This window comes from Culicoides brevitarsis, chromosome 1 (assembly GCF_036172545.1).
Source record: "Culicoides brevitarsis isolate CSIRO-B50_1 chromosome 1, AGI_CSIRO_Cbre_v1, whole genome shotgun sequence".
NCBI classification, from domain to species: domain Eukaryota; kingdom Metazoa; phylum Arthropoda; class Insecta; order Diptera; family Ceratopogonidae; genus Culicoides; species Culicoides brevitarsis.
Genome location: NC_087085.1, coordinates 27,921,188 through 27,944,195, shown reverse-complemented (window position 1 = coordinate 27,944,195; position 23,008 = coordinate 27,921,188). Strand labels below are relative to the sequence as shown.

Sequence of the window (23,008 nt, the reverse complement as noted above, 5' to 3'; positions counted from 1 at the left end):
AATTTCTCGTCTTGCATAATTTTTTTTTAGTTCCGTGACATTTATTGAAGGTTATTATTACTTCAACCACGAAAATTTAATGTCGCAAAAAATAAAAAAAAAAGTTTTATTCTGCTTCCGGCATGTTGACATCGTGCAATTTCAAAGAGAAAGAGGAAAGAAGAAACTCAGAAGTGGTCTCATTAAAGTCCTATTACCATCAAATAATGCGACCGGAATGGAATTTTTATTAAATTTATTTTTAAATTTCTATTTTCTTCCATTTTATTTTATTTTTATTTTTTTCGTCGAGATAAAGCACAGTAGTTGTGATGTCACAAGGGTTTAAAATTATCCGCAGTTGAAATTTCTCATATGGACATTTCGACCACAATTTATGTGCGTGGTCGGTGCTCAACCAAACGAAAGCTGTTTACTCCGAAGAAATTTTTTAATTGAATTGCTTTCTCGTTTTCTATCTTGCATGTGTTGCCACAAGGAAATGTTCTCCAAATTAGTTCGTATTTCGAAGAGTTCACTAAAAAAGGCTTAAAAAGGATAAAAAAGGATTTTTAGCAGCAACAAAATTACGCGGGATCATAAAACGAAGAAATTTGGTCACAGGTTGTCAATTTTTTTTTTCATATTTCGGTTCCGGGAAATTCTCAAGGGAAATCAATATTTATCAATATTTAATTTAAAGAGCAAGCTTTGTTACAATTTTTTCCATTCTTATCTTGAAACAAAGGGAAAAAATGTTTGATAATAAAAAAAAATATTTATTTTAAAAAGTGTCTCGGAACTTGTCTCCGACATACTTTTGGTTAGACAAATAAATAAAATAAAATAAAAAAAAATAACAACAACAAATGCGACGACGACACATTTTTTATCAGTACATGGTTGTGTTTCAAAAAGTTTATTATTATTGCCCATATACTTAAAACTGTTACTCATGGCTCATTGCCGATAAATATTGGGAGTGCACGCCAAAACAAACACAAAATACATCTTTCAATGTTTCGATTACACTTTGATGGTAACAGCAACAAAATATTATTTATCGTATGACAAATAATGTAGCAAATATTTTCCTTCCTGTGTATTGTGCTCCGGGAGCGAAAAATACGTGACGCAAAAATATATCCGATAATACATATTTATTTTTTTTTTTTCTATTACATTTGTAAGAATTTATCAAAAATGCGGTGATTGAGCTGTCTATCCGTTGTAACTTGTTTTTTTTTTTCATATCAGAAGGAAAATGATGGGAATTCATGACAATATTTAATAGAAAAATTTCTTTATTTTTTGACAAATTTTTATTAAATGCATTTTTACACGTCTTTAATATTTTTTTTATTTGTGTATTATAGTGTTTTTAAGATTTTTTTTGCAATTTCATAAATTCTCTTCAAATTAAATAAATAAAAAAATTAATTAAATTAATTTAGTTAACAAAATAATTTTAAATTAAAAAAAAAATAAATAATTTTAATTTATTAAACTATAAAAAAATAAACAATTTTAGAGATAAGGAAATTAATAATTTAAATTTAAAAAAATTTATAAAATTTTTAAATTAAAGAAATAATTTTTTTTTAAATTAAAAATTTTAAATAATTTAAAGAATTAGTTAAATTTAGTTGAAAAAATAATTAAATTTAAAAAAATTAAATAATTTTTGAAAATAGTTTTTAATTTTAATTTTTTAAATTTCAAAAAGTTTTAAAAAATTTTAATTTATTTTTTATTAAAAAGATTTAAAAACAAATAATTAAATATTTTTTTGAATTTTTTTATTATTTAATTAATAAATTTTTAAAAATTAATAATTTTTTGAAAATTTTTAAAAATTTTTTTACTGTTATTTTTAATTTTTTTTTTTTATTTTTTTTTAATTTTTTTTTAGCTTTAATAATTTTTTAATCATCTCTAAAATTGTTTATTTGTTCAATTTATTCAATTAAAATTATTTGATTTTTTTTTAAATTAAAATTATTTAATTAACTGAATTAAATTTTTATTTATTTTTGTTAATTTAAAAAAAATTAAAAGTAAACAAATTAAATAGAAAAAATAATTAAATTTAGAAAGAAAAAAAATTTGAAGTGAAAATTTGAATTTGAAATTTGAAATATTTGAAGAAGCATTAAAGATTTTCTGAAAAAAGAAAATCAGACGAAAAAAAAATGAAAAAAAAAATTGGGAAAAAACTAAATAAACAAACAACATTAAAGACATATGTGTGAAAAATGCGATAAAGCTGTTGCTTCAACGACACCTTTAATATCTCGTTATTATTTTTGTTTTTCTTTTATTATTCGCTCATGAGCCCCGACAATGATAAATCTGCCAAGAGTGTGTGTATGTGTTTATAAAAAAGTCGAGAGACAACATTATGTTGCATGAAAGTCGCTGAACGATTGTCGTCACCTTTTTTCGTCGTTTCCTTTCTTTCTTTCCAGTCAGCGCGATAATGTACGAGATCTAATGAAAGTTGTTTTTTTCTCGTATTTCGACAAAACAAGAAATCGAGAACTAAACAAAGGAAAACAAATGTTTGTATATCGGAATTGCAGATTTCACAACTAGATCCAGACTAATCAAATGAATTAAGTGGAGAAAAAAAAGAAACAACAATGTCGAGTATGTGTGCGAGTCGTGACAAGATAAACAACCGCCTCTTCTTCAACCACTTTTGGGAAAAATATAAATAGTCCCTTGCCAAAAAGAATTCCTTTAAAAAAATACTAAAGTTGAATAAATGTTTATCAAAAAAAAAGGGTTTTGTTGTTTCCGAACTTTTATTAGACATTTGGAGATTTGCTGCTTATATTGTGCGACAAAAGAAGCGACATTAACTTGTTATACCAAAGTTTGGAAACAAGCAATATACAAATTCCTGAGTTAGTCACGGCTTGTGGCACAGCAGCAGGTGAAAGGTAAAAGCTCACATGAGTGTTTTATTGGTTTTCGTGTAATTTTTAATAAAATTTTACGGCTTTTCCCTCCTTTTTTTGACATATTTTACATTGAAAATTCAAGAAAAACGTGTCTGTCTGTCTAGAAAAAAGTAGGAAGACAAAGGAACGCCTTTTGATCGAAAAAGTGTTGAGTTTACGTTTTTTATGAAAGATAAATAAAGTAACAATTCAGCAACAATTGTAGAGAATAAAATCACGTTACTTGTTTTTTTGAGTTAAAATGCATCCCATTTGAGCATATTTTGTCTAAATTTTTAAAAATGAAACTAAATTTATTGAAATTACGCATTTTATCATTTTTGTCTCTAAAAGTCTAGCTTTTGATATCTCAGCCTTGAAAAAAAATAACATTAATGATAAGATGCGCAATTTTTCATGTGATTATAAGCTTTATTAAAAATTTATAATTTAGACAAAAAATCAAATGAGAGGTACTCAAATATTAAGTTACGTGATTTTTTTTTTAATTATGAAAAATTAAATAAAAAGTTCTTCGAATACTCTTAATAAATTTCACTTAGTAAATTTGTTTAGTATTTTAATAAAATAATTTTAGCATTTTTTGTTTTTTTTTACATATCTTATTTTTAAAGCAAAAAAGTAAACATGAACCCTTTTTTACAAATGTGAAATTATTGATTAATTTTTTTTTATTACATTCAAAAAGTTTGCCTCATCATTTTTGATAGAGACTTATTCAAATATTTTTTCAAGTTTTTTTTTTAATTCTGTACAAAAAAAATATTTCATGATGAAATTAAGTTCGTAATTAATTTTTTTTTAATTTTTTCTTTGTTGAAAGTTTACCTTCTTTTGTCATCATTTAGCATGCTGATAAAAATTTTTTAAAACAATAAGATTCCCGCTGTCAGATACCTTGATGCAAAACAATATTTTATCAACTCAGAACCTAAGCTCTTGATGTTTTCTTTATAAAAGCATAAAACTTAAGACCTTGAGTATGAAAAAGGAGCTTACTTATATCTTGGAAATGAAAAATATAGATTTACATTACAAAAACATTACAAGAAAAATTAGGGTTGTTAAATATTTTAACTTTAGAAAAAGGAAAATTTAAGAAAAAATTAAAAATTAATTTAAGAAAAATTTAAAATAAATAAATTAAAATAATTTAAAATTTTCAAAATTAAGAAATTTAAAAATTTTTTGGATGCTGAACTTTGTAAACTTTTTTATTCATTTATAATAAATAATTTAATAAATTTTAAAGAATTTAAATCTTTAAAATTTTTTAAAAATTAATAATTAATTTTTTTTAATCGTTAAACAAATTGTAAAGAAATCTAAAAAATTTTTTTTACCAAATTTTTAATTATTTTTTTTTTCGTAAAATTCCCCATAATTTTAAAAAATTAAAAAAAAAATATTTTTAAACGCGATATCTGAACTAAAAATTTTGTAATCAAAGAACAATAAAGATGGTCAACATTTGTGCAAAAAAAAGGACTTTGTCAACCCTAAACCAAATAACTATCTTATCAAAAGGACAAAACAACACATCAAAGAGAAAAATACAACAAAGGTGATCCTTTGCTTTTGTAAAACGAAAACACTGATATCTCTCCTTTGGTCTTTTCTATATATGTAAATTTGCATCTCTTGGATCACATATCCAACGTAAAGCTGTAAAATTCATGCTAATCTTGTTTACACCACAAAAACGGTCAAACAGTCTCTTTTGCATATTCTCCCGTCTAAGCATAAACCAATAAATTTTACATGTAAATTTCATGCTAGGAGAACGTACATTTGCTTCCCATGACGACTTGCAACAATAACAGACAACACCATATAATAAACTGATTATATCTGTTAAATCCATTCGAATTATTGATGTTATCCCAGTAGACACGGATCCTTGTTTTCCTGTAATTAATTACTTCTCACTTTTGCGCTAAAATATCTTCCTGACTGACTGACATGATCCCCAAAACGTAGCAGCCTGAAACGTGTTTCAATCACGCCCCATTTACGTGCAAATCAATAAGTTAATTTCCCCTGATACGAATTATTTAAGCTCGAATCGACAACATATCTGAAAAGGCAATTAACAGCGTGATCGAAACTTGTTGTGCTATTTTACTTTGAAGTGTGTGTGTCTGAAGTAGATGTGGGTTTATTGATGAAAATTGCCCTACGGATGAAAAACGGGTGAGATTGATCCTTTAGTTGGTCCTTAATGGATCAGCTTGACCCCTTAGAGGTCAAAGTTACCTCTACGGAGTCAAATTGACCCCTAAGAAGTCAAATTGACCCCTAAGATGTCAAATTGACCCCTAAGAAGTCAAATTGACCCCTTAAGAGTCAAATTGACCCCTAAAGAGTCAAATTGACCCCTAAAGAGTCAAATTGACCCCTAAAAAGACAAATTGACCTCTAAAAAGTCAAATTGACCTCTTAAATAATCACTGAGGGATTAATTTAACTCTTTAAGAAAACAATCTGATCCTATCTGATCTTAATCCCCTTTAGAGTTGGTCATCTGAAGACCCCAAAAACTAATCTTGAAATGTTGTTATGATCCCTTAAGATTTTAATTTGACCTCTTAAGTGATCAGATGAATCCTTCAAGATGGATAAATTTTGGGGTCTGTGGATGACCAACTCCAAAGAGAACTAAGTTGATCTTTTAAGAGATCAGATTGATTCCTTAAAGCGGTAAATTAATCCCTTAACTGAATATAAAATTCACGTAAGGGGTCAGTTTGACTCCTTAGGGTCAATTTGACTCCTAAGGGGTCAAACTAACTTCTAAGGGATTAATTTGCCTCCTAAGGGTCAATTCAACTCCTAAGGGGTCAATCTGACTTCTATGGGGTCAAACTGATCCGTTAAGGGATAAACTTGACCCCTTAGGAGTCAATCTAACCTTTTAAGGGATCAATCTCATCCGTTTTCCATCCGTAGGGTGACAAAAACTTTTCATCAGGTAAGTAAAAGTTTTTGTCGTAAAATTTAATTATTTGCGAACAACAAAAGTCTGTCAAGACCAGAAAACCAAACTTTTATGTCTCATTTTCCATTTTAAAAAGTAAGCAAAAAATTAAAAATACCAATCACTTCGCTCTAATGGTCTCCATTTCAATTAATTAAGCTCTTGTTTAGACAGCGTGACACCTTTCACGTGCATGACGGACTACGATACACAGAAACGTGACACGTCTTGGTCGATATTTGTGTGTAGTGTTGATATTGAGGTAGGTCAAGTGTGTGAAAATTAAATAACCATAAATCTTTGACAATTTTCTCTCTCCCTCTCTCTCTCCCACGTTCTTCTAGAACAGAAGTTGAGTATATCAAGTTTTATTCGTTTTCTCGCCTGACCGACTTTTGAATACACATAAATGTCTTTTAGATGTTTGATATCTTCCTCGGGAAATATTTAATGGGAGTTACGCACCAAAAAGCGACGCAAGAAAAAATACATTGCGGTAATTAATGTTCTTAATGGATATTTTGAGATAAAATGAGATTATGGGAGCTGTGACGATATATTTTGCTGGATTATGAACAAAACAATGGCTGCAAAGAATCCTAATGTGATTTACAAACAGAAGAAAACTAATCCAATAAAATGCCTGAACGAAGACAGCTGCAGGCACACAAAAAATAAAAGTAGAAGAATTTGATGAAGGAATGACATTTTAATGAAATCTGTCGTCGTTTTCGATGATGATAACGAAAAAAAGGGGGGAGAATATTAATTTAATTCGCGATCCTTGTGTTTTAGTTTAATTGCATTTCTTACTCTTTTCGTAAAATTTTAAAAAGTGCTGCAAGGCATTGTTTAATTAATTATTATTCATCTTCCATCTGTGCCATTTAAATTAATTGATAAATAAATGATGGAGATTGACATTTTTTTGGTAATAGACATCCGAACATTTCAAATCCATTTAGATTTTCTATTTATATCGTTATTGAAAGCTAAAAATCATGTTCTCTAACCAGTAATTTACTGGAAATTATAACAAATTAACCCAAAATTAAATAAAAAAAGTTTTTGGAATAAAATTCTCGTTAAACTACGAATAAATTTTCATTAAATTAAAGAACTTTTTTGAAACATTTTCATTAAATTAAGAAAATTTTTAAAAAAATATTTATTAATATGGGAAAATTTATAAAATATCTTTTTTAATAATTTAAAATTTAGAAAAAAAATCAATTTTTAACTAAATTTTAATGGTCTATTAATAAAATGTAAGTTAGACGAATAAATTTAATATATCCATTTTTTGTCACCCCCCCTACAATTTTGTAGAAAAAATTTAGGGGGAAAAATAAAAATTAAATTAAAAATTTAAATATTTTTGACATTTTTTGGAATTTTTTAATTGAGCATTACTGTTTACGTTAAAATCATACAAAAAAACAAAAGAAATTAGCTTTAAAAAGACGTTTCCTATTGAAATGTAGAAAAAAAAAATTTTAAGTCACGTGACCTAAATTAATTTTTTTCAAAAATTTTTATTTTGTGAGACTTTGTTTGATTTTTCTTCACTTTTGAGTTCAAATTTGGAAATAATTTAAATTAAAATTAAATAAATGTTAAGAATAAATAAATAAATGTTAAAAAATTACAATATAAAAATTCAAAAATATTTATTTTTTTATTCCCCCCCCCCTCATGAAAATCCTCTAAAAATGAAAATATTAAATTTATTTGCCTTAAGGATTATTTTTTTAAATAAATCTATCCAACTTATTTTTTAAAACTTTTATTAGACTTTTATTAAAAATTATTTTGAATTAAAAAAAGTATAAAGTTTTTAAATAAAAGAAAAAATATTTTAAAAAAATATAAAAATAAATAAAAATAAAAAATAAATAATAATAAAAATAAAAATTTAAATAATATTAAAAATTAAATAATTTAAATAAGTAATTTAATTTAAATTTAATTATTAATTTTTAAAATTATTTTTAAATTAATATTTCATTAAATTTAAAATTTTATTTTTAGAAATTAATAATTTAATTTAATTTTTATAATTAAAAAATTAAATTAAGGAAAAAAATGTTTCAAATAGCTGAACCACTAAACCACGAATGTTAAGTTTTATTCTTCCAACCACAATAATCATAAAACTCAATGTGGTTTCGTCACGTCGGTCAAGAAATTTTTTTGCAGATATGTGTCAAATATTTGAAATTTTTCACACTACCTACACTTCTCATCAGTTGTAATCAAAATCCAGTGACTTAATTGTTATGGTTCGTTGCCTCAAATGATGTGTTAATTTAATTTTATTATTGTGACTGACCAACACACAAATAATAGACAAACAAAAAAGTCGCCGACAAACCCAACCTTGAACTTGACTAACATTTAATATTATTTATTTAATACTTTGAAAAAAAAATATTATGAATTAAAATTGTGTTAATACACTTGACGAAGACGACTTGAAGTGGAGTGCCTCTCAAGAATATTAATTATATTTTGCATTTCAAAAAAAAAAAGTTTATGGCGTGTGTCTTTGGTGCAAACGGAACACAAACAAGAGACCTTCATTAACAGCTTTGATAAAAGTTGATTTTTTTTCATTACGTTGAACGTGCGATGCACGAAGATATTTCCGAATGCCATGTGGAACATGTTCGATAAACTTTATTTTTATTTTAAAATGATAAAGTTTACAGCTCTATTTATAGAAATTGGCGATTCGTAATGGAATCCCACACGCACGTAGTCACTTATGATTCGTGGAAGCGAAATATTGCGAGGATAAATTCCATTAAAAAGAGGTTTTTTCACTGCTTGAGGATGTTATAAGACAAAATATTCAACGGTTCAGTAGATTTTTATTACATTTTATTCTTTTTTTGCTTTTCGCAGCAAAATCTTTTATTTTTTCTGGGAAAATTCACCAAATTTTGTCTAAAACAACGAACGAATCGAATCAAGCCGACAGAGCAAGATAATTGAAAAGTTTAGTTAATCCACAAATTTACTTTTATATTCATCCGTTTTGTCGTCACAATCAATTGATTAAGTTGAGTGCTTTGGTTTTTCCCAAAAAAGAACAAATTTTTGCTTTAACATCATTCTTCGATCGAATCAGAAAACAAAAGACAAAGTTTCTGGGCACTCAGCTTTTAAACCTGTTGAAAAGCAAAAAAATTCGAATGTGACTAATTGCTGGGTGTAACTTGTAAGTTTAAAATTAAAAGGATTGAAATAGCAAGGAATAACTTGTAAATTTTATTATTTTATGGTTTTCCAACACTTTACCCTTTTCTGTGATTTTTGGTGAAATCATGCCTTCCTAATGAAATTTGTTACTTAATTCTCCGTAAAGAGATATCCTTAACATAACTACGTTTAAATTGTGCAAACTTTAATTCATTCCTTTTAATTATTATCCATTTAATGGATTGTGTGTGTAATTTTCTCATCGTTTGTTAAATGTAACTAATGGAACAAATTACATCAGTTAAATAATGATTATTTTTCTTCACAATGCAACAAAAGGGAAAAAGATGGATTGGAATTTGAATTCGAAAAATTAGTTTTTTGCTTAAAAGGAAAAAAAATAATAATAGAAATTGCAAATTATGCGGCTTGCATAAATTGATTGTTATTCAGAGCAATTAATTTTTTTTTTTTCAATTTAGGGATATGAAATTATTTTTTTGTAATATTTGAATTTTTTTAAAATCGATAATGTAATTAAATTTTTAATTTTCATTTAATTTAATTTTATTATAATTTTATTAAACTTAAAATATTTTTCATCAAAAGAAAAAAATATATAAAATATTTTAGGCGAATAAATTTAATATATCCGAATAATTATTTTTTGTCGCCCCCCCTCCGATTTTTTCGAAAAAGTTTAGGGGGAAAAATTAAAACTTAAATAATAACTTAACATTTTTTTGAATTTTTTAATTGAAAAATTACTGTTTATGTTAAAATCATACAAAAAACAAAAGAAATTGGCTTTAATCAGACGTTTTCAATTGAAATGTAAAAAAAAATTTAAGTCACGTGACCTAAATTAATTTTTTTCAAAAATGTTTATATGGTAAGATTTTGTTTGATTTTTCTTCACTTTTGAGTTCAAATTTGGAAATAATTTAAATTAAAATTAAATAAATATTAAGAATCAACGTTTAACGTTTAAAAATGTTAAAAAGTTACAATTAAAAAATTCAAAAATATTTATATTTTTATTTATTTATTTTAATTAATTAATTTTTTTTAATTAATTAAGTTAATTAATTAATTTTTTTTAATCAACGAAATTCATAAAATAAATAAAGTAGAAAATGAGGCAATATTTGAGAGATTATTTAAATTTTACATTAAACGTTCTAATTTTTTTGGTCGTAATCGTTGTCAGGCTTTAAAAAAATCCAAAAATAATCTTAAAGCAAAATATGAGTTATTTCGTTACAAAATTTGAAGGTATGAATCTTAAAATTAAAAATTATTGAATATTTTAAAAATAAAAATAAATTTTTTAGACCAAAAAATTAAAAAAATTAAAAGTTTAAAAATTTTGGAATTTTAAAAGTTATGAAAATAAGGAGTACGAAAAGCAAAGATGTTTGATTAATGCGGTTTAACTTTATTTTTTTTTTTATTAATTTTTTTATAAAAAAAATTAAATAATTGATTAAATCAAGTTAATTAAATCGACCCAATCAAAACTTTATCTTTTTATGTTTTGATATTTTTTATTATTTTATTAGCCTTTATCAGTAAAATTCTTCAAAAATCGATAAACAAAAAATGATTCAATCATACTTTGTCGCACTGTACTGATTATCGCACAAAACAAAACATTTTCTTAATTTATAACAGATTACCGTAGAAACATTCTCATTAAGCTCTAGTGACGTCACCTTTGTTTACAACTTATAACTAAGGTTACTCTTCACAACATCCTCCGCACTTACCGTTCCCGTGCGAAAAAACGTTGTTTATTGAGTTAAAATTGTTTTCAAGCCATAAATACGAGTCATCCGGCCACGCCGATGATCGAGTTATTTTTTCATTAAATGCGTTATCAATTTGCCGTGGAAAAACAACGAACACAAACCGCAAACATCACATAAACATGAAATATTTGTTTTATGAAATAATATAATAATTCTGCCGCAACACATTCTGGCTTTAAATAAATTTTACATTCGTGCGTCGCGTACACGGAACAGCTGTGATTTAATAGTGCAAACAAGGCGTACGCGATTTTTTTAATTGATTTATTCTGCGAGCGCCATAAATTATGCGATGTTTAACGGGTTTTGTCGGAGGAAGAGCGCCCAAAAAAAGAGACACATGTATTCGTGTGTGTGTGCGGCAAATAATGACAGAACCGATAAATAATAATTATTATTGTTGTAGGAAAAAGTGAAAGAGATTTATGAGAAAAAATGAGAGTAATACGGAGAGACAGCAGCGTGCCTGGCGTGACAACCGCGCGTAAACGTTGATTTATGACTGCGTGCGAGGAGGCAAAAATGAGTGAATAAATCGTAACCAACAGTGACATTGCACATTGAAAAAGTGTTTCATTAACATGTCATTGTCACTTTTTTTGGAATGCACTTGACTCCGGTGATGTTTGCCGCATGTCAGCATCGGGATTTGATATTTCTTGTGAAACAGACTTTAAATTTCTTTGAAAATCCCTTTTACGAGGGTTGGCAGTAAAATTGACAGACAATTTCATTATTTGCATCTCTCACATGTGCCACGATACAAATATTGATACTCGACACGATCAAAAAGATGTGTTTGATTTACATAAAATTCGAAACACGAAAATTTCTTAGTCAAATACGACACCTTTGACATCAAAAGGAACATACAACTTGCTTGGCAGACATGAGAAAATTTTCTAAAATTGAATGAGAAATCGACGAAGAGATAATTATATCAACTCATCGTATCACTCAACCGAAAATAAGCGTATCACGAAGTTGCTTTGTAGTTGACGGAGAGTATATTTTTTAACATAATAACAACAAAAAGTTAACCACCAGCAACAATAAATATCTGCTGGTTTTATGATGATAATTTTTATGTTTTGTTGATTTTTGTGAGAAAATTTTTATTTTTTTCTTGAGTCTAGGTCTATTAAAATATTTTTAAAAAAATAATTAATTTTATGAAATATTTTCAAAAATTTAAAAAAAATTAAGAAAAAATAATCCAAATTATTTTTTTACAAAAGTTAAAAAATTAAAATTTTGAAAAAATTCTTTGAAATAAACGAAAAAAAAATTTATTTAATTTAAAAAAAATCATAAAATAAAAATAATTTTCAATTTGGAAATTATCAGTAGATTTTATTCGTATAAAAGAAATTAAAATTAAAACAAAAAAAATATTGAATAAACGAAAAAAAATATTTGAAAAAAAAATAAACGTTAATTTGGAAATTTCATTAAATTTTATTTTAAATAAAAATTTTTTTAATTAAATTTTATCGAAAATTAAAAAATAAATATTTTTGAAAATTTTTTTAAATATATAATTAAAAAAATTAAAATTTTGAAATAATTCTTTGAAATAAACGAAAAAAAAAATATTTTTAATGAAAAAAATCCATAAAATAAAAATAATCTTCAATTTGGAAATTATCATTAAATTTTATTCTTATTAAAAAATAATTTAAAAAAATTAATTATTGAATAAAAAAAATATTAAAAAAAAAAATTTAAATTTTTTAAACATTAATTTTAAATTCAAACTTTATTTTAAAACTTAATTTATTTTTTTTTAAATTAAATTAATGAAATTAAAAAAATAAAATCAAAAAAATTAAAATAAAATAAAACTTTCTGAGAGATACATAAAAAATTGAAAAGTAAATCGAAAAATATAATAATTTTTTTATTAATTAAAGAAAATTCTGTTTTAATTTTAAAGAAAAATAATTCAATAAAATTCGAATTAAAAATTTTAATAATTAATTTCAAATAAATTTAAACATTAAATTAATAAAAATAAATTATTTTTAATTTTTTTAATTAATTTAAAATTTTTTAATTAAAAAATTCCAAAAATAAAAACACGCTTAAAATTATTTTAGTCACAACATTTTTTTAATCTTTGCAGCTTCCCATTTTTTTTTTTGTTTTGTATTTTTTTTTATTGTTTTTCGCATTGCATGACGATAGCCCACAGGATTAACAAAAACAATGAAAGCCACAATGTCCGCGCGTGAATCAAACCATGAATCGGAAAACGCTTTGTTCTACATTCAAAAAAAAAATCATGTGACGACAAAAAAACATTAATAAAAAAAAACCGACAGCAGGGCATCACACCACACTTCATTAAAAAAAATAATAAAAAAATTCTTTTCCATAAAAAAAAAAAATATTCATCGACAAGTTCATCATCATCATCATCATCAACAATTATTAATATTTTCATTTGAAAAGGAACAAAAAATGTGAACCGGCTGCTGAGCTGCAGACACACCACCATTCACATTTGAAATGTAAACATTTGAATCGCGATAAAATTTTTATTGCAAGCAATATGTTGTTGAGATTATTTCATGTTTTTTTTTCAATCGTTCGTTCGTTCGTTCTTTTGCTGTGTGGGTATAAAAATACTTCAACTTCATTTATTTATATTATTGTAACAGCACTCGCGTGTGTGAGTATTAATCATTCATTTACTGATAGAATTTACATTTTACTTTTATTTTTTTTACTATTATTTGAATTTTTTTGTAATGGATTATTTAAATTAATGGATTAATGGAAAAATTAATTTCCTGATTTTTATCGGATTTTTTGATGATTAATTTTTTTTTACACTTTTAAAAAGATTAAATTTCCCAAAAAAAATTTTTTTTTTTTGATAATCATTTCAATATTTGACATTTATTTTTTTAAATTATCCATGAAAAAGCATCACTGTGATATTTTTGCATTTATTATTCATTTGGGACATTTTCTTTGTGCATGACACATTTGTAATTAATTTCACGACATTATCTTTCGAGTTTGCTCTCATCTATTAGGAGAGAATTTTATATGCAGAAATTTGTTTTGAAAAGCTTTGTTTCGAGACAGCGAGCACTTAATTTGATTCACATTTAATTTTTATTATTTTTTTTTTGTCTTGAAAGTTCACAAAATAACAAGAATTAAGTACAGGTGTCAAGAATTTTTTAAGAAACTAACACTGAATAACGGGCTTATGCAAATTTTGAGATTTATTTGTCTGAGTTGTTGATGAAGAAATAGACGACGACAACGACGACGAAGAAGAAGAATATACAATACGTGATTTGTGCACAAAAGACGATCAGGATTCAATTTACATTTTGCGACGTTACGAAAATTGTAATTTATTACACATAATAATAAACATTTGTGATAGTGAAATATTATATTTAATTCATCACTTAATTTTATTTATTATTAAAATTTATTTTTTTTTTATTTTTTTAAATATTTTTTTTTTACTATTTTTTTAATATTTTTATTTTATTTATTTTTTTTTAGTATTTATTTTTTTTGTTTGTCAATAAATATTTTTATTAAAAAGGTATTAAATTTCGAATAAAATAATATTATTAAACACGAGCCGAAAATATTTCATTTATTTTTGTAAGGAGCAGTAGAACTGATATTTGATCCGTTCTCGACAAAATACAACCGAATACTAAACAACGACTTTGTGCCATAAACACACTATCCCGTCGTACTGTCTCGTAGTAGAATAGAGAGTAGCGCAAAAAAGTATCAATGGTGTGTGTAGCTAGTGCTCGTTGTCGTCGCTGCGCGAGTCCACACAATATGCATTTGGATACGATCCAAGTTGTTGTTGGTGCGAACGTGAAAATTGTACTTAAAAATAATGAAAAATACTACGCGCTCATTACATTTATCTGTCGCTCACACATAGATAATGCCCGAAAATTCGGTTGTTTTTTTTTTTTTTTTTTTTGACAAATTATCCTTGAGCAATTTAACACCGGATCGGTGAGAATTTTATTCATTCATAAATATTTTTTTGTTAGTAGAATTGTGGTGGCACACACAATCAAACGAGCTTATTGCGAAATCGAATACTCGTTAAAGAGAGCGGATACACTTGAAATGTGTGGAAATAAGTTTGACGTTCAATACAAAGAAATGAATCAAGGTGATGAGAGTTGATGTCGTGTTATCGTCACTGGGGACATTGTCGCATTTATTTGTAGTTTAATGGAAAATGTTTTAAGTGTTTTATTTATGATCTCTCGGGGCTTTTAAATTTTTTTTATAGGTTTTAACTTTGAAAATTAAGCTTTTAATTTTTTTTTAATTTTAATTTTTGAAAAAAAATTTTTTAAATAAATGTCCAAAATTTGAGATAAAAATAAATTAAAAAAAAAAAATTTAAACTTTTTTTACAAAAAATTAATTTTACTTAAAAAAAAAAAATTTTTTAAAAAAATTAAATTTTTTTTTATTTTCCTAAATTTTTAAATTTTTAAAAAAAGTTTTTACTTTGAAACCTTGAAAGCTAAAAATACTTTGAAGCTTTAATTTATTTTAATTTAATAAAAAAACAATATTCCTAAATTTTAAATTTTTAAAATTCTAAGAAAAACACTTTAATTTTTTTAAAATTTTTTAGAAACTTTGAAGTTGAAAAAAAAATAAATTTACAATTTTCAAAAACTTAATATTTTAAAATTTTCATTTTATAATTTTGAAAATTTCAAGAAATTGAATATGAATGAAAATTTCAAACATTTCGTACAGGATTTTTTTTTCGTTAATTAAAAAATTACATCATGAAAATATCTAATCAGAAATAAAAACTCAGATCCATAAAAATTTTGTAGCGAAATAACTCAAATTTTTTGTTTTGAAAAAAAAAGTATGAATTTTAATGAAAAATTTATGGAAAATTTCTCAAAAAATGTAAAATTCATTGCATACTAAGGTATATTTTTTATATTTATTTTGCAAAAGGCATAGTTCCGGTGTGAATTTATGCTATTAAAAAATTTTCATAGTTTTTCTCAAAGCTTTTATTGAGTCTCGATTTTTTTTTTCAATTTAATGGTTGATATTTTTTAATTTAAAAAAATCAAAAATTTAATTAAAAATTTATAAAATTTAAAAAATTATTTTATTTGCAAAAAAAAAATAATTAAAAAATCCACAGACAGACTTTCAAACCAAAAAAAAAATTTTTTTTAATAATTTTAAAAATGCATTAGAAAAAATTATCAATGGAAACTTTGGTTTCACATCAATACATTTTATTTTTCACAAAGAGATTTTTTTCTAAGAATACAAGACGATCCCATTAAATACTTTAAGGACTTTTTTTTTACAGATGAGATCCCAAAATCAGCACAAAGAAAGATTTTATCAAAGGTGTCGTTTGTAATACATTAAAAAAAAAGCAAAATCTTTGCGTCATTCATTATACTTTTTTTTGTGAATAACAAAGTTCCCTTTGTATTGAATTACATGCACTTTGTCTCGCTATAGATAGGTATAGTGTTTGTTTGTCATAGTTTACATTTGTTTGTATATAAAATAACGAGTGAGCAAAAAAAATTAAATGTCGTTCGATAAGCTTGCAAACGACGAACAAACGAACGCTTTAAGCTAACTAATATAATTATTATTATGCAGAAAAAAATCAAGAAGAGTAGGCGGCGTGCTTGGTCGGTTTCTACGACAAGCCAGCTTCATTCAAATTGCTTTTCTATTTGTTTATTTATTTATTTAGAATATTTAACCAGACACAGAGAGACATTCTATTTTATGTTTAAAAGCAAATTAGGTGTCGTATTAGCATTTTATGACAAGTAGCAGCTAGTCACATGTCTTGTTTTACTGCTGCTTGCGAATATTTCAGTAGCAAGAAAACCGTTCTCAAGAAAAATTATAGATTGTATTCAAATAATAATCAAAATTCATGCCAAAAGGTCAGACACGCAAATGTACAAACAACTGTCAAAACTTCTGTTTCAAACTAAAAATAGCGATGTGGGTTCAGCTTCTAGTAAATGTGTGTTTCTAATCGAAATCGACAACTTGTCTAGATTTTCGATGCAGATTAAGATTCATCAATATAACATCAACAAACAACAACCTGTTGCACGGACAAAGACGTAATACGAAAAAGTAATGGAAAGTTTTTGTTGTTTACGATTTTATCAAAATGTCAGAGAATTCTATTTTGAGTTCATTTATATTGTTTCCTTGAAAGATTCGTATCACGCTCAAAGAAACACAAAAGTTGATGATTTTCACTTCATGATTTTTTAAAGACAAATTTCTAAAAACCCACACTTTTTGTCTGAACTTTTTAGGCTCGTTAATTGCCTAATCTTTTGAAAAGTTATAAATAATGGAGAGCTCTTGACGTAGTTGAGTACATTTTTTGTTCAAATTAATTAAGGGTTGCTTTTGAGATGGGATTCATTGCAATGTATTTTTTTTTCCTCTATCCGGATCAGGAAATGAAAAAAGAGGTAATGAAAGAGAGAAGAAGTTTTGATTAAAAGGAAACAAAAAAATGTGTTATAAGCTTATGAGCTCAATGTTGTGAGATTTTGATGCGATTTACAATTTTGCTATGTCCAGATTTTAAAGAGAAATCGTTCTCAGTTAAATTGTACAAAAAAAGTAGTTTTCAATTTTTCGATGATTGAATGCAATCAATTCTTTCAAATCGGCTAAAGGATATTGACTATTTCAGTTAAAAGCTCCTTTTTATCCTAAGAGAGTTCTTGTCGTTATTCAATGGAATAAAAAAATAAAACAAAAAGGTTGAATCAATGAAAAGAGAAATCTATTAACTACGGATGAATGATACAAAGTTACAAAAGAAACAATTTAAAAATGTCTTATGCTTTATATTTTTTTATCGATTTTTTATTTTTAATGATTTCTTTAAAGCTTGTTGCATAAATTCGATTGAATATTCTTTTACATGAATTTTTGATTTTTTGTATTTTTTGGATTGTATTTTACCGCATTTCGAAGAAAAAATACGGTATTAAGCTGGTTTACATTAATTTGATTGAATTTCTTACAAATTTAAATTAAAAAAAAAATTTAAAAAATAATTTGTTTCAAAATTTATTAGTAAAAAGTAAAAAAAATTAATTAATATTATTCTGCTGTGATATTAGTTTTAAGTATTCTATTTATTGTGATATACTTTATTGTTAAAATTTGTGCTTTTGTAGAGTCCCTTTAAAAGTTTATAAAATTATGTATGTAACTTAAGTATAGTCATCTCATGTAAATTAAATCGAGAGAATAAAACATTATTGTATTGTATTGTAATTACCGTAATGTAGATAATTCTCATGGAAAAAAACCGTTACAAATTTAAAAATTGCTAATAATTAATGGAACATCAATTTTGAAGTTAATAGAACAATATTTTTCCATTAATTTTTGTATTTTTTTTAGCAATTTTTTAGACAAATTTTAAATTATTTTTCATAAAATCAAAAAATAAATTAACAAAAGTTCATAATAATAATTCATTCTCAAAATTTTTGTTAAAAATATAGAAAAATTGCAAAATTTCGTTAAAAATTCAAAAGTTTTACGTAAAAATGTTAATAGAACGAATTTTAAAACCTATTTTCGTTAATAGAACGTATTATTTTTTTCCATAAGAATTATCTACATTACGGTAATATTATTCAAAAGAAAATTTAAAAAAAATAAAAAAGTTTTAAAAGAGATGTAAAAAATCGTCAATCCTGTCATTTTAAGTTATTTATCGTGTCACACTATAAATAAAGCTAAAGACAAAAATTTTGTTCTCGAGTTACATCAAACTATATCAAAATACTCACTCAATTTTCTTGTTCGTTAAATTTTAGGAGAACTTAATTACTTAATTTCAACTTATACAATCTTAATCTTGATTGTTAACAAAATTAAGCTGATATCATGATGTAGCAAAATTGTAAAATCCATCCAACAAGTGTTGATAACGATATAAAAGCAAATGCTACATATTTCAGAAATTTTGATTAATTTCCCTAATTTTCACCAAAATCCGATGAAAATTTAATTTGTGGTGTAAAATTGCATTATTTGTTATTTATTTGAATTCCTCAATCAAACAAACCAATAATTTATCTGTGAATCCCAAATCTGCGGTTTTATTTTCAATCCAAACAATCTGCTTTGATGCATCATGAACAGATATTTTTCTCACATCAAGAGAATGCGCACGTGCCCCTTCATAGTAAATGGATGTAAATGCGAAAATTAATTTAATTAAAACTTGTCGTAAAATATCAATTTAGATTTCGGCAGTCTCTGCCTTTATTTACTAGAGATGAAGGTTTCACGGTCAGATGTCAGTAATTGTTATTCGGTTCAGTTCACCTACTTTTCATGATTTTTTTTTTTGCACTAAATCTATTTTAGTTTTCAAAGATGAGAATGGAACGAAATTCTATTTATAGCTTTTTCGATCCATTCAAAACAACTCGTCGTAGGTGCGACGTCACATGTCCATTTATTCCAATAAAATTATTTTTTTCGAGATTACTAATAGACGAAGACTAATTATAAGAAAATAAAAATAAATGAGAGTTTCTAGCGTTCGTGACCTTGATTTGATGTGTTCTCGGTACTATTTTATGTGATGAGACGTAGTTGAGAGTGTTCCGCGTCGCGATAAGAAATGCGTTCGAGTGCATGTTTCTGTGCTCGATGAAGTAAAAAACCAGAGAAAAAATATTTTTATCTACAACTTTTTTTTCCCTTGCAATCCATGGAGAGAAGGAGATAGATAGCCCGACAAAGACAATATGATTATAAATGTTCCGACACGGACAGCTGCAATTTTTCAAATGAATTCACATTTCTGATATTTATAATAATGAGATTTTTTTCACAATTTCACAAAACTTATGAGAATTTTTTTTATGCTTTTGTTGATCCATACCATGCCATGTGCGAAAAAAAATTTCGCAATAAATTTTGACATTTATTAAAAAATCATTTTTTACACTTTCGATTTGAAACAGCGGAAAAAAAGTTTTTTAAATGAAAATCAATCAATTTCACCAACAATCAACGATTTGACAATTGGCGAGTAAATGAATGCAACAATGCATTCTACTCAATATTCATTTTTAATTTGATGTAATTAAAAAACATGTCGACACACTTGGCAAACATGATAATTCAAGCAATTAATATGTGAGTTTTTTGTGTGTGTTTGTGAGCAATCTCAGGCAAATATCGAACCAATAAATTGTGGATTAAGTGTAATTAAATGGAGAGAGTTCAATGGATGGCAATTATCGCATAAACGATGTATGCAAATAAAGCTTTAATTTGTTTCTGTGTGGAGGCGAATGGTTGTTTACTCGGTATTTACCGCATTTCGAAGAAAAAATGCGGTAATAAAAAAAAATATTCAGGGACTCATCACATGTTGTTGTTGTAGCGGTAATCAGTTTGACGACTCTTCGGTTTCAAGTTCCAGGAATTCAGCTATTTCTAAGGGATTTAGCTATAGGTCGCCGACTGTTAAATCCGTGGGATAGCATGGACATCAAAAGAAGTGTGGGATATCATGAATAGATCGCATTTGTCCTCTATTTCCTCGTCGATACGGTGTAGGTAATTATTTGTGATACTACAGTACCCAGATCGCAGTTGTTCAGGACCCATCACATCAGCTCAAGTGGTTTAAAAGGTAAGTCAGGTTAAGTAAAAAATCAATTTTAATTTATTAAGTTTTAAAAATTATCATACTACGTGGTCTAAAAAATTAAATCATCCACATGGCTAAAAAAATTTACAAAATCCACTTAAAAAATTAAATAAACCACGTGGTTCAAAAAAATTAAATAAAAATGAAAAAAAAAATTAAATAGACTTCGTAGTTAAAAAAATATTAAATTAATCACGTGGTTAAAAAAAAATCAAGTGCTTAACAAAATCAAAATGCGATTCCATCCTTGGTCAAACGACAACTTTTTCTAGAATTTTGTTTTTGCTCGATTTGAGGACAAACGCCACTCAATGCAACTATTTCGTAATTTTTCGTTCGCTCAATTAATTTATTCTAAAAACGTACGATATTTATCAACAAGGAAAATCTATTTTTGGCTTACCCAATTTCGACTTTACATTTTTGCATTGTTTTACAAGGTGTTGTCGTGTATTTGTAATTCGTCTTCGTCGTTCAACTCATTTATATTGTCATGCGTATGTCGTCGTAAATTGAATATGAATAGATGAGGAGAACAGTGATTCATGTGGTGCGCCTACCGAACGGAATCAGCATCGTTAATGCCATTTGTTTCGTCTTTCAATCATCGTTGGACATCATGATCACACCCAACATGTACAAAGTACAGAGATTTATTACATTAGGAGGCTTGACGTGAAATCAACAAAAATCCTGTTTTTTCCTCTCATTTGGGATTTTATCCTTCTAAAATTTCAGACAAACACGCAAAACCCGAAAAACAGTCAGTTGATGAATTATTCAATTTTGTGGGACGATAAATAATTTCCATTTTCAAAATTCACATCATGCATCGCAAATGCACGACTATTGGGAAATTCGTGTCAAAGACAATCCACGTGAATTATTCAAATCAATTGCATTACAATGTGACGAATGATTTGAATTACAATTTGTTATCATTTTGTTCGTTATTGTCATCAAAATCAAAATGTAATCCTACTTACTTGCATGATCCAGTCCCACTTCGCGGCGCAAGTTATCGGTCATGTTGAAGGCTTGCTTGTTCGTCTGGAACGACGTGAATGTCATGTTGCTTTTGCGATAAACTTCGGCAATCGCCTGCATCTGCAAGTGACACGCGTTCTCGCCAGCCACGTTGAAATAGCCGTCTTTCTCGTAGAAGAACACCGCATGAGACCACTTGTAGCTGCCAGGAAAGAGAGATAAAAAGACAAGAAAACGTTGTAATTTCCAGATATAATGGAAAGAAAATATTGTTTTCAAAAACTTTTCACAATTTGTCATCGCTTTCTTCGTTGTTTATTTTTTTGCGCTTCATTCTTTCATCCATTAACAACTTGACACTTTTAATAGCTCACAGCAACAAACAAGATAAATATTTGTATTGTCAGGCAGAACAAATTGCGACAATTTGTTTATAAACGTAAATAAATATCTCACGATATCGCAAATAAGTTAATGTAATAAAAGAAAGTTCACACAACCGAATGAAGTAATCAACTTCCTTAATTATAAAATTCTACGGAACTTTTTCACATTCCACTCGTTTCTATGGAAATTTTTATTTTTTTTTTTTGTGAAATGATGCAAAAAAATGTCCAGACTTGTTAAAAAAATTCACATGAACGAGCGAAAGGACATTCGTGATTGTTGAATTTTATGAATTTTGGGATTGATATCGTTCGCATAACGAGGTTTTCAGCCACTGATATTTTGCGTCATATTTGCGTCGCTTACATGATTTTGTGTTACGATGAAATAAACAAATTTCTCAGTATTCTGCTATATTAAAAATTCAGTCACCCTAGAATTTATGAGAAATTGTAATATAGACATTTTCACCGCATTTTTTTTTAATTTGACGACATTAGAAGGGTCTTTAGAATTTCATGCAGAAATATGAAAAAGGCAAGTATTTACAATTTTAATAATAAAATGTTTCACATTATATTAGAAGTCTAATTAATATGTTACAAAAAATGTTGAAAATTTTTGATGAAATATAATTTTTTCTGAATTCATTTTACATTAATTTTTTTTAATGAAACAAAAAATTCTAAAAAAATTTTTTTTTAATAAAAAATTTTAGAAAAAAAAGTTTAAAAAAAAATTATTTTTTCAAAAAAAATATGTTAACGAATTTTAAATTTTGAAATTAAAACAAACTTGATTTTTTTTTAATTTTTTTAGGTCGATGAAGATATAATTTTTACTTTTCAGACTGTCAATTTCTACATATGAAGAAAATTTATGAAAATTGTTCAAGTTTCAGGTAAGTTTTTAATCATTCGAAAATAAAGTTTTAATAATCAAATAAGTTAAATATCTG

At 26.0% G+C, this 23,008-nt stretch overlaps 1 protein-coding gene across 4 annotated transcripts in view; it reads right to left on the bottom strand.

The window, feature by feature from the left end:
- Positions 1-23,008, bottom strand: part of LOC134836900 (atrial natriuretic peptide receptor 1-like) — a 50,777-nt gene that overhangs the window by 23,966 nt on the left and 3,803 nt on the right. The window contains exon 4 of one of the 4 annotated variants that reach the window (XM_063852176.1): positions 21,663-21,865. In XM_063852176.1, coding sequence (XP_063708246.1) covers positions 21,663-21,865 — 203 coding nt within the window. Of the gene's footprint in view, positions 1-14,241; positions 14,520-21,662; positions 21,866-23,008 lie in introns of those variants that run through there. The other 3 variants (XM_063852175.1, XM_063852173.1, XM_063852174.1) reach the window with 3 other exon arrangements.